The sequence below is a fragment of the Catharus ustulatus genome, chromosome 1 (genome assembly GCF_009819885.2).
Source record: "Catharus ustulatus isolate bCatUst1 chromosome 1, bCatUst1.pri.v2, whole genome shotgun sequence".
NCBI classification, from domain to species: Eukaryota; Metazoa; Chordata; class Aves; order Passeriformes; family Turdidae; genus Catharus; species Catharus ustulatus.
In genome coordinates this window covers 136902233-136916641 of record NC_046221.1, presented here as the reverse complement: position 1 = coordinate 136916641, position 14409 = coordinate 136902233, and the positions used below count along the sequence as shown (strand labels likewise).

General features: G+C 39.2%; 2 protein-coding genes across 3 annotated transcripts in view; both read left to right on the top strand.

Annotated features, from left to right (window-relative positions):
* Positions 1 to 14409, top strand: part of RAD54B (RAD54 homolog B) — a 64000-nt gene that overhangs the window by 15141 nt on the left and 34450 nt on the right. The gene's annotated exons all lie outside the window — the stretch shown is intronic.
* On the top strand, positions 1530 to 8223 carry LOC116996442 (fibrinogen silencer binding protein). Its single transcript, XM_033060064.2, has 2 exons — positions 1530 to 2547; positions 6738 to 8223. Exons 1-2 carry the CDS (start codon positions 2177 to 2179, stop codon positions 7261 to 7263), a joined length of 897 nt encoding a protein of 298 aa, XP_032915955.1. The 5' UTR covers positions 1530 to 2176; the 3' UTR covers positions 7264 to 8223.

Genomic DNA, 14409 nt, shown 5'->3' with positions numbered 1-14409 from the left:
TGGTATCTCACAAGGAGTCCCATTCCAGTGGGCAGTGACCCACTCCTTGAGCCTGTGAGGTCATCTGGAGAGGTCTCCCGTGGACTCTGGGTCTCTCATCCCTGGGGCCTGTGAGCAGCTGGACTGAGGGCTTGGTTTCTTTCATTTGTGTTATTGGGGTTCCTCTGCCCCACACAGTTCATTTGTGCTCTTTGTGTCTGTGGGGAGGAGCCTTTAATCACCGACTTATTTTTGTCAGTAAAACGTCAAGAGTCTGGGTGGGCACTGCACAACTGCTTCAACAGTGCAGGGTACAGCCTGTGACTTCTCACTGCTCATACTGCCAGAGTCTAAACTATGTGAAGCACATCCAATTGTTTTTCAGTTACTGAAGAACAACTAAGAACATAAATTAAAAAAAAAAAAAAACCAAAACAAAACTCTAACCACTCGTTTTATATTCTTAATATTAGCAAAGTGCAAAGTGAGGGGAAATAGGAAAGGATTAGGTGTTTATAAGTAATGGTTTTCATACAGTGCTTCTAACCACAAGAGTATTTTGTTTCTCAAATTTAAGTGTAATAGGCTTCAAACTATAAAATGCTTTATTTAATCTTGGGTTGAAAGCAATGCCAGCAAAGTGGACTGGTCACAATTTTCTTAGGTGGTACTGACAAGCCAAGTCTTAGAAATGGCTCCAAAAGTGCTTGTTATTCTAAATGCTAATTGATTTTTAGCAGTTAAAAGTCTCCCTTTGTTTAGTGTGAATTTCTTGTTTTGAATGCGGCTTGTGTCTGCTTTGGGTTTTTTCCCCTTAGAGCAAACAAGCTTATACCTAGATCTTTATAGCCTTAGGATATTTCAAGCTATAATTATTTCTCTTTCCTTCCCCCTACTTCTAGGCTCCCTTGTTTTCAAGGCTGGACATGTTAAGCTTAGGAAGCTGTTGCCACTATCTCAAGTGGTGTTTGTTTCCACCCTCCGGACTCTTTCAGTGGAGTACGTCATTTTTCTAACTTAGTTTTTGCTTTTTGTACTTGAGAATACCTTGCCTTCTGTCTGCTGGGTTTTCTCTTTCTCCGATTTGCTGCTTTAGTTTAGGCCACAGACATTTAAAGCCTTGCATGCGTTTTTATGTGAAGGCTTGCTTTAAGGTGATCCCGTCGTTGAGCAAACATTAGAAATGGAGGCACATCTTGTTAACAAAAATCAGCTTTTTCTTTATCCTGAAGAAACGCCTGGATAAATATAATAGAAGTCCGTTGTTTGCTGGTGGCTATTATGCAAACCCCGGCATCCACACGCTGTAACGCACTCGGTAAATCCGTCACGACCGCGGGCGGCCCCGGCCCTGGCGGTGCCGCCTCGCAGCCCGGCCGAGGGGCGACGCCGGGGCTCGCCCGGGAGCCGCCTCAGGGCCGGCGCGGCGGCGCTCGGGGCCCGCTCGCCCCGAGGCGTTCGTGCCGCTCCCGCCGCTGCCGGAGCTCGGCCGGCGAGCGCAGCGGGCTCTTTAAGAAGCCCCCGTGCCGGTGGCTGTCGCCGGCTGCCAAGTGCGGGAGAAGCCGAGCTTTGCGGCGAAGCCCGAGCGTAACCAGCCGGCTGGGGGAGATGCCGCCCCGCAGTGACTGACAGCAGGACCAGCTCTATGCAAATGGCGCCGGGGGCTCTGCCGGGGCTCTCTCCACACGCGCCGCCGCCTCTCGCCTCCCGCTCCCCGTAACGCGCCCTGTCTCGCACAAAGCAATTGTTGCTTTTTTTGGGGGGACGTCGTTACACGTAAAATCATCTCCAGCACGGTTTCAGTTTGAGATTGTGTGAGGGAGCTGGGAGATGTGTCAGAGCTTGTTACTCCAGCTAAATTAGGTAATTTTTAGCTGGGTAACGTGCTAATCTTTAAACCTTTATGTTTTTAAATCCTGCATATGTCTGGTCTCTTCATACAAAAGTGTATTTTGCTTGTTTCTTCTCGCCTTCTTCAGTCTGAAGCCTTATGTAGGTCAGGCTTGGCTTAAGCAGATTTCCTGAACCTGCGTCAGCTTAAGCTGAAGGAATTTTAATAAACCCTCCCTTGTAGGCGTGGGCCTAAATGAGACTAGCCTAGTTAAGCCTGATCTTTTTCTGTTTGTGAAAAAGAGCTGAGCAGAGCTAGGGACTGCATGGTGGCTCCAGGAACGGCTTCCTTAATTCAAAGATAACAATGGTTGGGAAGGCCAGATCTTCTAATTTTACCTTATCTGAAAAGCTCGATTTGCTAAAACTCGTGAAGCCGTATGTTAAAATTCTCGAGGAACATACCAATAAGCATTCTGTAATAGTGGAAAAAAACAAATGCTGGGATATTATAGCTGATAACTACAATGCCATCGGAGTAGATCGCCCTCCTCGTACTGCACAGGGCCTGCGCACGCTGTACAAGAGGCTCAAAGAATATGCCAAACAGGAGCTATTGCAGCAAAAGGAGACTCACTCAGATTGTAAAAGCAGCATTTCCGAGCCAACCAAGAAAGTTGTGGAGATGATTCCACAGATTTCCAATGTGTGTTTAAGAGACAGGAGCGGTGTTCAAAGGTGAGACAATTCTTTTTATTTTGTTACTGAATGAAAATTATGGCGCCTCCTATCTACTTTATAAGGCTTTTGCTTGTGCTCAGGCACCTAAAGGAAGTGTTTATCAGAGAAAATTTCCAAATGGGAAACAGTGACAAAAATAATACTGCTTTTGTTTTATGAGAAGCTTTATGTTGACTTAGCATTGCATTAATTTCTTTCAGCTCTTTCAAAGCTTGTTTCAGAGTCTTTGTCATACTCTGGAAAGTGAGGGTTAAGAGTGAATCAAAGAGAAATAGGAGCTCCAACCTCTACCCCTCCCCTACCTTTTAATAGGCAGATTATTCAAACACTGGCAAAGTGATGGCTATTCTCCTCCATTTAAGGTAATACTGCAGTCATTTTGCAACATATGGAACTGTTACCAGTTTATATAGGATTTTTAATAAAGTTGGTTCACAGAGCTAGGAAACCTTATTCACCTTTTTTCTCTCATTTACTTTGGTGTTTGCATGTTACATTTTAGCTAATCCAAATCCTTTAAAGAAAAAAAAAATTGATTCTCCACACTGCAGTGCCTTTGTGAGTGCAAATGATTTTTAAAATTATACTTTCTTTGCATTGACGGTGGTTCCCTGAAGCTGGAGCAAAGCTAATTGCAGTCTAAACTCCAAGCAGTTCTGTGTCGTATGTAAGGTAGTTTAAATACAGAGAGAAACTGAGAGGTACAGCACTCGAAGTTTTCTTTTTTTTACTGCTCAGTAAAGTGAGACACACTGTCTAGATTTGAGCCAGACATAATACAGGCAGGCACTGTGCAGGCTTTCTCCCACAGCTGGCTAATGCCCCTCATATCTGACTTGCAACACTCTGCTGGTTCTGTATTGGTCCTTGAGGGATCAAAAAATGCCTGGGTCGGATTTTGGTTCCTCCAGATACAAAAACTAAGCTAGGGAGTGGGGGAGGGAAGTCAAATAACTCCCCAGCAACCTTGAGAAAGCTCTGATTTTTCCTATTTTCCCAAGCAGATTAATGGGAAGTGAACTTTCCGTATTTTAATCAGATATGCTGATAGTGAGTGCAGCAGCGTAACACTCTAAGAAAAGCTGGCATGCGCACACTCGCTGAATTGGATTCATGGTGCCACTGGTTGAACTGAATGGTAACAATTGTCTAAATCCCAACATGCCAGATGCTCTAAAAATATTCTGTTGTGGGTCCTTTGCGTAAAGAAGCCTAAAGCAACTGGACTGTGCTGCTGCTCCTGGTGAATGCCCCTGAAGGAACCATTCCAAAGAATTCTCTGGAACAAAATGAGGCTTTTAATTGCTCTAATAAAGGTTGCAGTGTCTTGACTACCAACTTTTGTAAGGAGCGGGGGGGAAATAGTGTGAGAACTTTAGTTTGTAGATCGGCTTATAAAAACTGACGCTTTTAGGGAATGATTAAGAGCTAATGATCTCCGTAGTTTGTCTCCTGTAATTTAAACATTTTTTGCAGTTTTTTATGGATCTGGAAACACTGGCTTGATTACTGCTTACCCAAAATGGTTGTTCCTAGGAACAGCCACTACACTGTGGGCTGAAGGAAAAGAACATAATTTAAAAGATGATATTTTTTTTTCCCTTCCCAAATACATAATTACTTGATAGTTCTCTGAGTTGCATTTTACCCTAATTTTATAAACCCAGTGTTGGGTTTTAACTCACCAGGATATGACTTAGGTTTTGGAGGAGGGAAATATGACTTATAACGAGCCCAAATTCTTAATCGCACCTTTAAGCAATTTCTAGCTCGCTGTGATTAAATGAAACCTGGTGAATCATGGGTGCCTGCAGGGTTATAAACACCATGCCCCAATTGTGGTAACTGTTGTTTGTCTTTCTTTCAGTCAAGTTGTCAGAAACAACATTAGTAACCACCATACAGGCAGCTCTTTTGTTTTTCAATTCCTTCTTTCTCTCTTTGCTGTCTAATTGTTTTCCTCTTAAGAGGCTGACTAAGGGAAAAAAAAAAAAACAAGCCTCATCAGAGTTACCTGAAGATCTGGTAATTTTTCTAGTTCTGTGTGGTTTACACTTTAAAGAGCTGGATTTTTTTCCTCTGTTTGGAGGCTCTAGTCTATGCTACACAAAATCTTACCTTTCTTTCTTCTATTTAACCTCCTTTACTTTCTCTTTCTGCTCTCTCCATTTCCTTTTGTCAGAATGACCTGCTTCTCCTGCTGGTTGTTTCCACTTTTCTCAGGCTAGAAGCTGGCCAGGTGCCAGCAAATAAGAAGGAGAGAAGCTTTATTAGAAGCTGTGGTTGTGAAGAAGGGGGAAACTCAGAATAACACTCAGCACTGGGGAAAACAAGTGAAAATTTGTGTGCAGGATAATGCTTCCGATGCTGAGAGGACTAAAACAATGTGAGAAAGGAGCATGTAGGAAAGACTGAGGCTTTGTGGCATGAGGTAGAAGGGAGTAAGGTGATATAATTGATACTCTATAGGCAGCTCAGGTAACAGTCAATAGAATTAAGATTATCTTGTTTTTTTCTTCAGGGGATTAATGAAAGGTCAGTTTTCAATACCTGCTTCAGATGGATGGTGGTATTTAAAGAATCTTTAGTTTAAATAGTTTATGTGGTTGACAGGCTTTATTTTTGGAATTATATTGGTCTGATCCTGATGAGCCTTTTTGCAACTGAGTATTGAGAAGCTTTCATGCTTTTATTATAGAAAATGCATTTTCATGTTAATGGATGGCAGGCAAAGTCAGGGTCCTTCAGAAATTGCAACTATGATTTCTTGTTTCTTGTAAACCAAGAGTTTTTAAGACCATGGGAGATCCAGAAACTATGATCATGCCACCTTTTCATTAAGAAGTTAGTACATTTATATGAGAACAGGATGTATAAATTACATTTCTTCTTTGCTTCTGGGAATTTGAACCCACATCTCTTACTAACCAGGGTGGTGTTTTAATAATCAGGTAGATTCTCAATGTGTGCCTTATAGGGCTCTGAAGGTGTTTTAAGGTATAGAAAAATTCCATTGCTCACCCTCAAAGTTAAATTGGTGACTCAAGTCCTCCAGGATTGGGGAACATCCATGAATGTTATATATATCATGGATCCACTTGCTGCCTTTAACTGCTAGCAGCAATTTTTGAAGGGTTCAGAAATGTCTTGAGTCTGCAACCACCAGTTAGAGCCTCTGTTTTAGACAGTCCTGGCCATGAGGGTGCACTGACTTAGCTGTCAATCCCAAGTTAATATATTCGTGTTCCCATGTAACTCTATACTGCCTTCCCAGTCATGCTGCAAGTATTCTTTGTGGATCTGTACAGTAATAGATCAAGAAGCAGATCTGGCTTAAAAAAGCATTACCTGAATAAAGGAGTGATGTGCAGAAGTGTAGGGTTTCAAACCCAGCCAACGGTAGACAAGTGTCAGGAACAGCTTGAGCCATTATTATCATCAAAGCCAGTGCAATGTCAAATCATGATTTGAGATGCTGCTGACTCAGGGATTTACACAAAGACAGATGAGTCAAGTGGGTGTTGTTCTTTAAAAAAGAAATGCACAGAACTATAGGCTGCTCTTAATGGAAACATTTGTGTCTTGAAGCTTCAGAAGAAATAGTAAGGTCAACGATTCAAAGAGAAGGAGCAAGGATTAGCTTGGTTCCCAAATCTGCTGGCAAGGGTTGTCTTTTAGGCTTCTTTCCCCAAGGCTCTTTGTGTAATTTTATTTAGTGATACTTGGGTGCATGAATCAGGAACAGGGAACACATTAAAACAGGGGGAGATAAATAAATTTGGGAGATGGAAATATTTCTGCCGTAGTTCACTCTATCTAATGTCCTTTTAAAATCAGCTTTTATATTCTATAAACTTTTTCCTCTGTTACTTGTATGACTTAGTGCTGCTTTTTAAAAAATATTTTCTTTTGTCACTAATAGCCCTCTTGCTTCTTCAGTGTCAGAGGGACCTACCACATGAGTTCTCTGTTGGATGTACTGCCTTTAGAGCAAGATTTTCAGTGAGAAGTAAGGGCTGGATCTGTGTGGTAGAAAGAAACAGGGAAACAAGTGGTGTTCAGATAATGAAATAGAGTCCCAGACATAGACAGCAGAGTAATATTCAAATGAAGCTTTGATTACTTACAGCTATGCCTTTTAAAATAGTTTTTAATGGATTATTTAAATATGATTTTATGTGTTCTAGTGCTAGTATCGATAAAGAAACAATTGCTGGTACCAGTTCACCACAGGCAATGTTGGATCACCATCCTGCGACAGTCATGATGGACTTGCAGTCAGAAGAGGATGTCAAACCTCCTCCTTCTCTGATTATAGACTCACAGCAAAATGAGAACTTAGGACAAGAGGAAGAACACCAACTGGTGCATATTATGGAAAGGTCTCCTTCAACGTCAGTGTCTTCAGTTGATATGAGAGTGATGATGTCTCCTTCCCCTGTACCAAGAAGAGATGAGTTTTTTAGGCTTGAGGTTGGAGAACGTTTTAGACCCATGTGTGGTTATGACCCACAGATGTTACAAATGCTGAAAGAGGAGCATCAAATAATATTAGAAAACCAAAGAAAAATTGGTCTTTATGTCCAAGAAAAAAGGGATGGTTTGAAAAGAAAGCAGCAACTGGAAGAAGAACTGTTGCGTACAAAAATCAAAGTAGAGAAGCTGAAGGCAATACGACTACGCCGTGATCTGCCAGAATACAGCAATATCTAAATATTTTATTACTTCTGTCATATTCTTTGAAATACTTAATAATAAATGCAAAATTGTTTTTTATGTTAATATGGATGGATCAAAATCTGGGCTTGAGACATGAAAGCATATGTTGTTTAAGTACCCTAGAAAAATACCTCGTATGGGTTTGAATGCACCAACTCTTCTGGTCTAAAGTATAATCAAATCCACATTTAAATGTTTAGATTTATTAAAAACCCAAACTTTAAAAATTTTTCCACTTATCTTTAGAGTTGTGATGAGCTAATGAAAATTTAACTCAACTGTTGTTAAAATTTTTGGTCATATGCGTTACTTTTTTCAAATAATCACCTTTAGTATCTTAAGGAAGTTGCAGGTAAATAAATGCATATAAAAAGGAAAAATAAGAGGCTATGTTTAAATGTTTTATTCTTTTCAAGTTGGTAAATCTTATGACAGTAGTGACATTTTACTGATATGTCAGCTTGGAAAACAAAATTATTGGATTGTTATATTTTTTTAATGTTCAGTAGACAGTTGAATAAATGTGCATCTTTTTAAAAGTTAATACTTTTAAATTGTTTCCAGTGGAGAAGTGTTTCCATAGGATGTTATCAAAATAGAGACAATGAATGCAACACTTGGTTTTTAAAACTGCATGCATGTGTAATTTGTGTGTACAGTTACCATGATTGTGTATTCAGTTATAGTAATTATACTGGTGATCAACCACATAAATATCTTCTTTGCTCATTTGCATGCATAATTACTACAATGCATGTGCAACCAAGACAGTTGCAGGTGCCTTTGATCAATATCACTATGACTATAAGCTACTGAAATAAAATAGTTTCTGTATGTAAGTAACATGTGACTTGAAATCAACAGACGACTGTGTTATTCTGGGTCCCTTTTATAGATGCTGTTGTTCCGATCTTTCGATTAGTTTCAAATAAAAAACCCCACATGAAAACAAAATTGATTCTTCTGTCTGTCCTAGTGGCAGCTCTTTCCTCTGTAGTTATGATCAACATTCATAACTGTAAGAAAAGTATGTGGAAAATACCAGTCCCAGATAATTAATTTCTTCATAATTCTTTGTCTTCTGCCTGTTGTGCATGGATCCACGACTGCCTTAGACCTCTGGATCCTTACTCCCTGTAACAATGCTTTCCCCTTCCTCTAACCTTTACAGCAAGAAAAGGAAATGAAGGACAGCATCAAGGAAAAAGACTGAACAAAGGAAATGTAGTTCTTCTGGTGCCTCCCATCTCAGAGGGCCCCAACAGAATGAACAAAAGCAATAGGAAGGAGACTATTTCTTCCTCACTCCTGTCACTACTGTTTTCCCAAATTTTCTTCTTTCTCCACTCGCACAAATCTCTGCATGCAAACATGGGGCACTGGTCTGTGTCAGCAAACTCTCAATGAGGTAAGCCTCAGACCTCCTTGTTGGTCTTCTGAGTGAATCAGGTTCCACAGGAGTAGGTACTTATTGAAAACTGAAAACTGGGAGCATGTAAAGTGTAGTTGAGGAAAAGAATTGTAGTTAAATTTTGTGATAGAATAATCTTGACTGTCACTGCCCAGGATAACTTTAACAGGTTTCAGGTAGAAAAAGTAAAGGAAGCAAGTCGTCTATTCACAAACTAAAGAAAAATATAGAGCAGTGAAAACAAGTGTTGACAATGTGGAGTTCCTCAATACTTTTTCTCTTGTTTTCTTGAGAAGAGAGTACTGTAAATGTTTTGGGAATTTTTGTGTGCACTGAAAATGATGGTGCCTGGATAAGTGGCCTTTGTTCCAGTACCATTGTTGGCTTTCTGGTATATTTCTTAGTTCAAGGACATTGATCTGTTTTTGTGTATCTGGAAAGGCTTCAAGGAGATACTCACTTCTCTTGAGTTTACAAGAATCAAAATGCTGGCTTTAATAAATAAATATAGATTTTATTTTTTCTGCTTCTCAGAAATGGGAAGCAGCACTACATTATCTGCCCTTGTCTTGTAATTTGGAAATGCATGATCTTATCCTTTCAGCTGAAAATCAGAATTCTGGTTTCCAATGGTAAGGAATTAATTTCTAGTTTCTGTTCTTATATATTATATGAATATATAAGAGCAAGTTTCTAATAGTTCATGAAAAAATTCCCACATGGCTCATTGTCTTACAGTGGTTTTGAATTGTAGGTACTTTTAACACTGGCCACTGATGCTAGATGGAGAGGTGACTTCCAGCGTTTCTACTAGCATAGTATTTTTATTTCGTGGACTAGAACTGGAGGAATTTTCAGTCTTGGAAAGCTTATAGTCTTTTCTGAGCTGGCAGGCAAAGTAGTTGCAAAAATAGGATTGCATAGAGCAAAGTCTCCCTTGTGTTCTTGATGTTGGAAGGGGAAGGATGCAAATGAGTTAAGAAATAAAATACACTGTCCCCTTATACTGGATGTTCTTCCATGTTTTGTTGTTCTGACTTTGTGTCACTTGTTAGTGGAAGACTTTCATCTGTAAGCAGCATGTCTAGTTCAGAGATCTCATGCTTCTCATTTGCTGTGTTCTCAGTTTTGTTTCGTTTGACTTTCGGGGAGACATCTGTTGAGTGCCTATGGAGCTTGCTCCTTTCTTTACTAGTGAGGTGATTATTTCCTTTCACTAGAGAAGTGTTTCCTCCTTCAGTGCCATTATATTGCTCTGTCAGTACAGTGTGGTGCTGACTATATGCTGTATGCTATATGGTGGATTTGCGTTTCTTTCTCACTCTACATCTGCTTTACAGTATCAGGTTATCTTTCTGAATCTGGCTTCTCACTTCTCTATGCTGGTTCCTGGTTTTTTTTCTTGTATTCCTAATGTTGGGTACATGCACCACAGCTGTGGCTGATCCTTCTGGACCATGAAGTGCTATGAATTTTTACTGTTCCAGCAAATGATACAGTGCTAGCATGTGTGAAAGGGATGGTAGGAAGCCCTTCCCTCCTTCACCCTCATTCTTATCCTCTTACTCCCTTTGCTACATCTGGCAGTGCCATTCCCTGTCTGCATGTTTATAATGTACAGAGTACAAGCAGAGTAATTTTAGGCAAGGACAAATTTCTACCATATGTTCATGTCCTTCTACCAAGATAACTGGAATAAACAGGCTGTAGGAGTAACTTAATTCCAAACATCTAATGAATTTTTGTTTAGGATTAGAATAAAAAACTGCACCTGTGATAACTTTGTGATAATTGTGATAACATTTTGTGTGATTTCATCTATCCAAGTAAATGACTAACAAGCAGTTTATAATTTCATCACTGCTACCTAAGTTATGTTGCTTTTTTGTTCCTGCTTCTCCCTGTAAGCTTTTGATTCTTGTAGTATGCTTGCTGTAGATGAGAATTCTTATCAGGTAAAAATGGCAATAGAGAATACTCCAAAACTGGGAGAGATTGGTTGTAGCTAATTGTACTTGTCATACCCCTGTTTTCTAACATTTTCCACTTAACTAGCTTAAATTTATTTATTTCATTTATATCTCTACACATTTCTGACTCGGGATTTTTTCCTCTCCTACAACAAAAATGCATAAACTTGAGCTTACATACTGCGTTCTTTGGGCAAACTTGTGCTCCCTGGATTTCCAATAGTCAAAGCCATTAAGTTCCTTATAATCAAATGGTAGTTGTTTCTGAGTGGGAGGAAGAAACAAGTAATTGTGCTACCCAGTCTACCTGGTTAAGCTGTTTTTTAAAATTTCCTATGTCTTTTTTTAAAGTGCTTTAGGATGCTTCTGTGTCAGTTTTAACTTTAGAAAAATAATAAAACAGTTACTCAAGAAGGTGATAAGACCTTGTTTTCCTACGAGGTTGATTACTTTTCCATTTTGCCTTTGAAAATAAAAAGAAGCCTCTAAAAAGAACATTTTTAGCATTAAAATGCATTAAATATAGCTTCTCAGTGTGTATTCCTAACAAGTAAGGCCATTACTCTGTTTTCAATATCCAGATCTTAAATCATTTGAGAAATCTTACTGCTTGTGTCTTAGAGCAAAAGAAAAAAGGTGCTATTTACAGTAGTTAAAATAACATCTGATAGCTCTCTGTATAACACAGGACTAAATTTCAGTCATTCTGCGACCTCTGTTTCTGTGTTTTATCTCTGCTAAAAGCAAAAATATTCGTCTTGGTATCAACCTGTGTGTAGTAATGCTTGCTCTTAAATGGCATCCAGTTTGTCTGGGTGAAGTTTTTCTCCATACTGTAGATGCAGTTTCCTGAAGTTCCTTTGAACACTAAGTAACAAAATGAGTTCTTCCTTGTAAAACTTACAGTTGTCCAGTGGTAAAATAGTTGAAAACCTTGCTTTTGATTCGTGTGTGTGGGGAGGTGGATGAGGGTCAGAGAACCCAAGGAAAGCTCAGCCATCTGTAGGCATTGGCATTCCCCACTGCCCCTGCCTTTGTTCCATGCTATGGGATTTTCACACTGTTTTATCCTAGTGATTACACAGAATGTTTTGTTGATGCATCCAAATTTCTCTTCAGTTTAACATCTTGTTTGACTCTATATTACTCACACAAGAAGAATATAATATAATTTAAGTTGAATACTTAATCAGCAGTTACTCCACATAATTTGTGATTTCTATTTGCTCTTTAACCAAACTGCAGACTTGGAAAATGCTACTGATTTTTTTGTATTTTACATATGCAATTATATATATTTTCTTAAAAGGAGTCATTGTTTCCTGGCCATTCCCTTTTGGCTCTTGATTTTCATTCTTAGTTAGGCACAATAACTAGCATAATTTGACATAAATATCATGAAAAAATAATTCCACTGGCTTATATTGCCCCTCCAGATTTGGTTGACTTCAGGACCCAGTTTGGTTAAGGCTTAGTCATCTTGTTTACAGTATTCTGTGTGTCACCATTTGCTTGCTTTGTATGTTGTTATAAGAGCCTTGCCTGTATTGCTAATGCTTTCTCAAAATACATTAATTTTCAAAGTTTGGAACTTTCTGCATGCTTGAAATAAGTAAACCAGTTTATAAATTACTGATTTAAAATTTTGTATTTTTAGCTTTCATTTAACAGAAGCAATTGGACAAAGTATTTATCTAGTTTGGGGATGGGGAGAAGGGATATTGGAGTGCCTGTGGTTAGTTGCTACAATATTGTTTGTATCCTGCGTTGTATCAGATGAAAACTTGCAGTAGTGTTGAGTTGTGTTTGTTACTAATCACTGAATATGTCATGTGAGAGAAGTAACTCAGCAGCAGTTTGCAGATAAATTTTGCATAAGGCACTTGTTGATAGTGTTAAGAATACAATTTTGTGAAGTCAAAACGTTTCTGTGTGTTAGGTAACAGAGATACAGGATTAATACCAGTATGTTACTATTGCTATTGCCGTGTTCTCTATTGTAATATGGCATTTGTTTTGGGCTGCACTGTAAGCCACATCCAAACAAAACTGACTTGTAAACTCTGCAGATTTCACCCAAGTAATGTTTGCATTGCTTTGCATTGTAAGGAGGCTTTGGCAGTAGGTTGTACATGACAGGATGACCTTAGCAGCATTAACTATCAGTTTGACCAAGCTACTTTCTGCTGTATTACCTTCTCTCAGGCTATAATGTCTGTGTTCTATAAATGTGTTTGTTGGTGACTCATCTTTTTCCTGTGAATCAAATTGCAGGGAGAATACTCTGTTTAGCATATATTGAATTTTTATCATCTTCCCTTTGTAGTGTTCCAGTTTCCCTGTGCATTGAAAAAGTACTTGAAACTTGGCATCAAACTGGTCTTTGGCCATTTCTAAAAAACCTCACTCAAGTTTGTCTTAATCTGTAAGTCATTAACAAGCACAGAAGGTGGTCTTTTTCAGAATAAGTTTGTTACACTTTGGATGTAGTCCGCGACAACTGATTCTTAGGAAAGCCTTTCCAGCCTGAGCGCATTGCACTCTTGGGAGTGGATCAGGGAGTTCTCAGCTGTAAACACCTTGAATGAAAGCAAGAAAATGTGTCTGTAGTTTTTTACCAGTAACAGACAGCCTCAGTGAGGAAGACACTTTGTTTTGATCCAGAGGTGGCAGACAGGGATCTCAAGCATGCGTGCCCTTCTTTTGGGACAGTAAGGATTTCAGAGCTGTTGGACTGCCCAGCTGGATAGGTAATGGCCCAGCTCTTTTGCAAAAAGACCAGCAATAGCCTGGAAAACATGGCTTGTAGCTCTGTGATTCAGATTGCTGCATAGTGTATGTGCAGAAAAGGACTGGACTAAGTTAGTTTAGGGAATTTAGCCTTTGCTGTTTAATTAATTCTGCTAGATAAAATCTATTCCTTTCAGAATAGCTTTTGTTGTGAACTGTATGTGCTCATTTGCTGTGCTTGAGTTTTGAAAATACACAATTCCTAAGTAAACTTCTGAGATGGCACTGAAGATATTGTTCAGCAGTGCAGAACTTAAATATACTTGGAGAGTTTCAGAAACTTTAGTTCTGAAGATCTAGTGGGTATCTCTATCTCTAAAGCTTGTTTTCAGAGGAAATATAGATAAATTTAATCTTTTTCTGACTCTCATCCTTCTCTCATGAGTGTGCCCATGTGTTTATGTTCATAGCCACACATACCCCACGAGATGCACCTAGGGGCAGTTGATAGGAAGAGCTGCATGTGCTGCAGAGGCTTTCCAGTGACACCAAGGGTCAAAGCAGTCCTTTGGGAATAGCAAATAGAACCAGTCTGCTGATGGAAAGCTGCCACATCTCCATGTCTTCTAGCATTTCCTTATATAAGTGGTCAGCTCAGGATCAGAAGTAGGCAGGGTTGACATAAAGTAGGCTCTGTTAAAGGCATCACAAATTTAAGGCTTTCTGCATGGAATCATCTTATTAATTTGCATTGGAATTTCTATGCAATTGAAGTTGTATTCAGTTTTCTTACATCCAGAGCCAGCAAAGGTGGCACCATAAATACCTCGTACCTACACAATGATGAATTTCTTCTCTTCCCTCCTTCATTTTCCCTGTTCTATTTTGCTCTCCTAGTAAGAATTATAACTAAAGCTCTAGGTTTTTGTGTTTGGGCCATAAATATTACTTTTCTGCTTGGACTCCTGAATGGATTACATTTATGTAAATCAAAGTTATGTAACTTGATTTGGAAAGATTACTTCTTCC